Here is a 7,387-nt window from a genome sequence, read left to right on the forward strand (position 1 = left end):
TCCAGTACTATGGCATGACGGAGATGAATTACTACACGGTCCTGTTTGGGGTGTCACGGGCACTTGGAGTATTGGCACAGCTCATCTGGAGCCGAGCCCTAGGCTTCCCTCTAGAAAGGCCCAAGTCCATGAGCACAGATGGTCTGATAAAGTTTGTGGACTCTAAATCAGGGTAAAATGGGAGACTAAGACCGGGGGGACTACCAGAAAGTGAGAAAAATTATTTGCGAGAACCTTTAAAGATTTAAGATTAACTTGTATCAGAGGCACTGATAATAAGTTGAGGTTAAATTATAAATTAAGACTTTAAAAGAAGAAACATGACCGCTCTTCCCCTAACCAGATCCCTTTCCCTACCTTGTATGAGTTTCCTGTCAACTATAGAATAACCAGGACTAATGCATGTGATCTGGGCTTGGCTTCCTGCCATCTCTAGAGTGGGAATCTGGCCCCTTTGCCCCACAAGCTGGTTACAGAGACTCTGCAGTTACGTTAGAGCTTTTTGTTCTACTCTGTCTAGCCCTCAGTATGCCAGCAAACCCGGACTCTGCCCCTTTCATTTCCATAGGAATCATGCAGATTGTCAACTATATTAAAACCATTGCCCTCTCCTATGCACATAGACACCTCCAGTAAGACCTGTCGATTAATCGGGCCTATTTTTGCAAATTTTTGGCTTTTTTTTTTTTGCCACCAGGTGAGCGCAGAAGCCATGGTTTTTTAAAATTAAGGTCTTGAGGGTCTTTTGTTCCTTACCTTTCAGACTCTCTAGCTGCTGTGCCTCAGGCTAAAGACGCTCTGGGCCTTCTTGGCCCTACTAGGAACCCCTTTCAGCAGGTTGTATATACCACTGGCTGATCTGTGGTCTTTACCAGTCAGTGCTGACTGTGATCGTTTTATTTCCATGGAACATAAGCCACTACCATCCAACTTTTTTTTTAAATATGTGTAGGGCATATAGACCTAGGAATGACCAGGATGATAGCACCCCAGGAGTCACCTTTTTTTCTTTTGAGCCGGAAAATTATTCAAAATTGGACATGGTCCTCTTGATTATCAGGTCCTGGGTCTGAGGAATTAAAAAATAATAAGCCTCCCTCTACACCCCTTTTTTATTTATCAAGGTCCCTTTCCTGCCTCTTCCCCAAGAGTTCAGAGTACAGTGCTTATTCTAGGAGCCCCATTTACACAGGTTTTCAGTGACTCTGAATGCTCTACAGCCTTTTCCTTGAGAAAGGACTGAAATACACTCCTGCTGTGCCCTCTCCCTCCCTCCCAACTCCTGCCTGTGTTTGTGTGGATCCCCAATTCCCAGAAATACACTGTTGAGATGGACACACTGTCTGTAAACCCCTGGGTAACTGTCAAGTCCTGTTGCAGACTTCAGGTTGTTCTGTATAAAATGCAAAATAAATGTTTTTATTAACAGTCCTTGAATCTGCTTTAAATAAAACCTGGAGGAATTTATTTTGAGGTAAACCATCATAACTGATAAGAATCTGGGTTCTTAATAATCCTGTATATCCTTTCCTCCCACCCACATATCCTTTTATCTTTAGGCAGATTTGGCATTCATCCTAATCAGAGAGAAGACTCCCTAGGAGATTTCTGAAGATCTCTGTTTTCCCTCGATGTTAGAAATCCTTTGAGCCTTTAGCTCCCATCCATCATAATTTACTCATAAGGCAGAACACTGAAGATCTGTTGTTGAGACCTTATAACTGCTTATTTGTGTAGCTAATCCAAGGAAACATACAGCTCACTGGACCACAAGATAGAACTGTTGTCTCAAGACCTGAGCCACTAGAGGGCTCTAGTACTTCATGGAGTGTCTTTTTTATACTTTGGCCTTTAGAGAAATCCCTGAAATATCAAGAGGTGGTCCTGAGGGCATCAGATACATGGAATGTCTAAGGCTAAATGCTTCTGTCCTGAGGCTTCTGCTATAGCTGACCTTCTGATAGAAACAACTATAAATAGGCAAGGGGGTAGGTCTAGGTCCTGGCTTGTAGACTGTGCTACTATAGTTAGCAGGGACACTATGTCCAAGAAGGCTTCTTGTGTTTATTACTTTGGGGAAGGAAATCATGACTTGATTCTACTCCATCTCTTTTTCCTCTTAAGAAACAATACAATAAAGCCAAATTCATGCTGTTGTAATTTATTGAAATTTTATAAAAATCCAGGCCATGTGGAAGAATAAGGTACAACAACTCAAGACTACAACAGTAATTCTGTTGAGTACTTTGTTCCTCCCTGGCCTGTGACACAGATGGTAAGCCCCTGGCTCTCCATTAGCCAGATAGCACTGAAATGGTTTTGAGATTATAGAATTTCCAAGCTGTAGGGGCAGGTTGCTTTTCATTTTGTGGAACTTTGGACAGGGCAAAATTTAGAGAAAACTCAATACCTCTGCCAAAAAGAAAAGCTCATTTATTTACTCTTACAAACTGCTGTCTTTTGGTATAAGGCACCATGACAGGCCCAGAGACACGCAAAAGCCTGATTAGTGCAAGTTAGTTAGTGCAAGAATACTGCAGGCAAATCGGGCTCTCCATGGTGAGCCTGAACCTTTTCTAGGCATGTCTCCTTTCTACATCCTGGGCCTTCCACCCCCAACTCTACCCAGCATTTTCACCAGTTTAGAACCCAGTATCTGAATAATTGGGACCAGTATTATAAAGACTCCTCTCACAGGCTGCAGCAGGAGTCAAACCAAATAAATAAGATAACTGGATGGGGAGTTGAAAAGGGGTTAGGGAACAATCCTTTGCCTCAAGTCTGGTGCACCTCATGAAACATCAGTTCACGGGGGATGACTGTCTCTGGACCAAACTTGGTGGCTGCCCGGCGCTCAAAAGCAGCAACATTCTGTTTGACAACCTCATCAAAAAACATGGTAGCCAGCTGGGAGTGTAGCAGAGAACGAAATTCAAAGGAAATCTAGGAATGGGTAAGAGAGAGTTAGAAAAGAGAGAGTTAGACAGCCCCTGGCCAAAGACAAGGGTGCTGTTCCTCAGTGCCTTTTCATACCCTCCCCCTCCAGTTCCTTCAATACTCTCCACCATACCAAATTTAGTACTGAACACACAGAGCAAGTCTGACAGAAGCTCAAGGCTCTCAAAACTTGCTGTCATAGCTTAGGAGATGTTTCTGTTAGTTACAGAGAACAACCCTGTCACACTAGTTCAGCTCTGTCCTTAAACCCCATCCCAGCCTTTTGCTGAATAGCCTACTAACTCACCGAAAAGTCCACAGTGCAAGTTCGGGGGTAGGCTGGGATTCCTGGACTGAATCGCCAAATGGTCTCTAAGTGGTTGAAGAGCTTGCCATCAGTGCAAACAGCCTAGCAAACAGGATAGTATCGAGGTAGTTAAATAATAATATGCTGGATCCAAACTTCTACTAGGGAGATCTGGTGGCCTAATGGATTGGGAGTTCCATGCCAACCCAAAGATGGGTAGTTTGAAATCCACCAACTGCTTCAAGGAAGAGGGAAAAAAATTAATCTCCCATGCCATTTACAGCCTCTGAAAACCTGCTAGAGGGCCATGTGTGGGTTCCAACTCAACAGCAGTAACTTGAAAACCTAATACCAAGCATATATTCAAAGGGGGTAAGGGAAGGAGCCCTTGGCTACTCATGGTGACCTCATGTATTACAGAGTCAAGGGTTCTATGCTCAGGTTTCACTCTGGACCCTACTAGTCTTTGATCTTTTAGTAAAGATGTTCCAAGGTTAGAGGCATTATGAGTTAAACACTGCACAAGGGTTCTTTACAGAAGCAGATCAGTTCATTCTTTCATAGCACTGGAGTGGATCTGAACTGTCAACCATTGAGTTAGTACATGAACACAAACCATTTGTGCCACTCAAGGACCTTATGAAGGCTAAAACCCACAGTCATAGTTCTGACTAATGGCAACCCTCTATTGGATTTCTGAGACTAAATCTTAAGAGGAATCTACACATCCATGAAACAGCTTGTGGGCTCAAACTGCCAAACATTTTGGTTGGCAGCCCAATATGTAACTCCCTGTGCCACCAATGCTGCTTCATACTGAGTAGAAAAAAAGTTCAAACTCATTGCTGTTGAATCAGAACTGGCCCATAGCTGACCTTTATCCCAGGGAGCAGCTGATGGATTCAAACTTGCCTGCCACTGGGTTGCCAGCCCACCTCTTTATCCACTGTTGTTATTTTCTGTCATGTTGAAACCAACTCATAGTTGAACCTCCATCAGGTTTTCTAAGGCTGTAAATAATAAGGGAGACATTGCCCATCTTTCTTCCACAAAGCTGCTGGTGGATTCAGACTGCTTGCTTCTGGATTGGCAGCACAACTCCTTAACCACTAGGCCAACAGAACTATCCACAAGAGGAATTAAAAACAAACCCAAAAACCACTATTAGGGAGGTAGTTGACACACAGATAAAACTATAAAGTCAAAATAGCCCTAAAATGTGAAGATGTATAGAGCAAAAATTTGACTTCAGGCCTTACTTTGACCATATGTGGTTTCACCATAGAAACTGCTGAAGTATAACGTTCCATGACAGGTGGGAAGCCAACCTCCAGTTGAGCCTTCAGGTGTCCCTTGCGGCTGGATACCACCAAAGACTTCTTACACCAGGGGACAAACTCGCGATACTCCTGGACATTGGACACCACCTCAAACATCTCTTGCATTGAGTACCTAAAAGAGTAAGAATCACAGAGAGGGGCCAAGGAACTGCCAGTGGATCTGGCTCCTTGTCCCCATACCTTACCCATGCACCTGCAAGAACAGAAGATCAACAAGTCTGGATGAATGACTTCTCACTATAGTAATATTTTGTAGTTTCCAGAAGGTTTCTGCATTCACTATTTTGAACTTAAATCTAAAGATAACATTGTGATCATACAAGGGCTTGGCTCGAACCTCTAATTTTCTAACCAGTACCCTAAAGTAAGTTACCTGTACCTCTATTTTCTCATCTGTAAAGTGGAGGTAGTAATAAATTCATTGTCATCAAGTTGGTTCTGACACTGGTAGCTGACCCTTCATTATGGAGTTTCTGAGGTGGAAATCACACTGAAGGAGATTGCTTATCTTTCTCCCATAGAGTCACTGGTGCATTTGAACCTCCAGAGAGGTGTGACCTTTGGGCAACACTCCCCTGATTAAGCTGCCAGAACTCTGCTGAGGAAATGTTATGTGCTATGGAGTCAAAACAGACCCAGCTAAACAAACCTCCAGTGTGTTTTCAGAGACTAAATCACATGAGAGGAGAATGCCTGTCTTTGTCTCAAGGAGCAGCTGGTAGACTGGAATCACATGGGTTGGGTTGGCAATGCAACTCCTTACCGCTAGGCCAGGAGAGCTCCCAGAGGTGGTAAGAGTATCTGATAACTAGTTTGTTGGGGAGATTGAGAAAATTTGCATAATAATGCCTAGCTGAGATCCAATAGCAAGTACTTAGTGTGAATTATTACATTGTAGGGAGCTTTGGTTGCTGCACTTCCATCCCAAAGGCATGCAGCTGCTTTAAAGGTGGGCATTCTCCTACATGGTGATTGAAAACTGGCTGGAGGGTCGGCTAAGAGTAGGTTCGGTTCTGACTCAACTGTACATAACTACATTACACTGAAGTCCAACTTGAAGGAGCACTGGTGGTACAATGATTAACACTTGCCTGCTTTTTAAAAACCTGGGCCTGTCATTCCCACTGATGGGAATTGAAATCAAGGTTAACAACTTAGAGATGCCCTGTGCAATAGTTCCATTCTGTCCTACAGGGATAGACTAGATTCCAGTGGGTTTGGTTTAATCCAACTCTAGTAATTTTTCACTTTATACCAGAGGCACAGCAAGTAAGATGATAGGAGAAATTACAATTGGAACACTGAAAGAGAGTGGTCAGGGATGGATTTAGTTCCACTATTATATTTTAGCCTGGACATGGTTATTTGCTGGAGAGGGGGGGAAGGCAGAGAAGATGCTCACCCCATGATCCTACGCTCCGAGTAAGCCTTTCTCTTGTTGGTAAAGGAGGCAGCAAAGCCCATGAAGGAACGGCTGGTAGGTAAGCCAGCCTCAGAAGCTAGGATCTGGGCAGGCCGGGGCAAAAAGAGGCTGCAAGAGATCAGAAACCTAAGGGCAAAAGGAGAAGCAGTATCACTATTGCACTCTTAAACCATTTCCAGGTGAAGGGGGAAAGTTGCGCATCTCAGAAGGTCGTTCAAATAAGCTTCACCCCCCAGCACCTGCTGCAGCCCGCGAGTTTATGGCCAGGCAGTCACGAGTGCGAAAGGTCGAGGGCGGCTGAGGACAGAGACGGGGGAGGGAATGGAGAAGAGCACTAGTGAAGGGCAAGTAGCCTTTGATTGGGGGCTATGCTACAGAAAGCTGGGATTCTTATGAAGCATCTCTGTCCTTGGGCCCTGCTGAGTTGTCCTTACCTTGGCGCCCAGGAGGGACATGTAGTAGAGTGGGCACCCACCCTGGAGATATCCCCCAGGACATAATTTGGAAAAGCGTTCTCCAAGCCACTATTTGAGACTCCAGGGTATAACTGCTGTCGCTATATGTGGCGCCCTCTCCTCAGAATTGCAAGCCAGCGGGGTCCCGGCGACCCCCTTCCCACGGGAGCGGGTGCCTGCACCTCCCTCTCACCTCATTGGTCGTGGCGGTCGTGGAGGGCCCGGGGGCGGGGCCGGCCGGAGCGGGAGGCCGCAGCAGCGCTGGGCTGCCGCGCGCGTCCCAGCCGGGAGCCGCCGCGCACCCGCTGAAGCCATGCCCGCGCCTCTGCCTAGCTGTGTAGCTCGGACTGCCGCTACGTCCTCCTTGCCCCAGAGGAGGAGCAGCAGGACGCGGCCACCGGGCGGGTTCAGCGTCCCAGAGCTCAGAGGCGGCGTGGGGCTTCAGCTCCCGTAGCCCTGCATCCGCCCGGGCGGCCCAGTAGGCTAAAACTGAAGCAGCGACTGCAGCTCCTGCAGCTCTCGGTTTACCCACGTCACGGCGTTGCCATGGCTAGGAGGGGGAGAAGGGAGGAAGCAAGGGGACAACGCGGCCTGTTGGGAGATGTAGTTTCCAACCTCTAGCGAGAAAGTACCCGGTTGTCACCAGGCGTAGGGAGTCTGATCACTGGAGTAACTTGGAGTCTGGTCACGGAACTTGATGAAGAAGCAAAGTGGTAAACAGTAGCCATTGGTTCTTAGAACGGCTCTTAAAAGTTTTTATCATATTCTGCCTAGTTTGAATTTAGAAGTCTCATTCATTTTTTTAGGTCCTACAGCACCTAATTCTGTGGTTCGGCTTTGAGAAAGGAAGTTCTGGGTTGTAAATTCTGAGTTAAGACTTTGTTTGTTAATTTTCACTTTTAGTATTTATGGGAGAAATCAAGGT

The 7,387-nt window shown here is 45.8% G+C and overlaps 2 protein-coding genes across 2 annotated transcripts in view; one reads left to right on the forward strand and one right to left on the reverse strand.

Annotated features, from left to right (window-relative positions):
• Positions 1 to 176, forward strand: part of CS (citrate synthase) — a 32,882-nt gene extending 32,706 nt beyond the window's left edge. Inside the window, exon 11 of the mRNA XM_006897682.1 lies at positions 6 to 176. Within this exon, the coding sequence (XP_006897744.1) occupies positions 6 to 176 (171 nt within the window). The remainder of the gene's footprint in view (positions 1 to 5) is intronic.
• Positions 177 to 2,775: 2,599 nt separating this feature from the next.
• On the reverse strand, positions 2,776 to 6,777 carry COQ10A (coenzyme Q10 homolog A (S. cerevisiae)). Its single transcript, XM_006897629.1, has 5 exons — positions 6,656 to 6,777; positions 5,987 to 6,133; positions 4,504 to 4,696; positions 3,245 to 3,346; positions 2,776 to 2,943 (listed from the first exon to the last, which is right to left on the reverse strand). The coding sequence occupies exons 1-5, from the start codon at positions 6,775 to 6,777 to the stop codon at positions 2,776 to 2,778; spliced, it is 732 nt and encodes a 243-aa protein (XP_006897691.1).
• Between the last annotated feature and the right edge of the window lie 610 nt (positions 6,778 to 7,387).

The sequence above is a fragment of the Elephantulus edwardii genome, unplaced genomic scaffold (assembly GCF_000299155.1).
Source record: "Elephantulus edwardii isolate Elephantulus edwardi_28Jun2011 unplaced genomic scaffold, EleEdw1.0 scaffold00212, whole genome shotgun sequence".
NCBI classification, from domain to species: domain Eukaryota; kingdom Metazoa; phylum Chordata; class Mammalia; order Macroscelidea; family Macroscelididae; genus Elephantulus; species Elephantulus edwardii.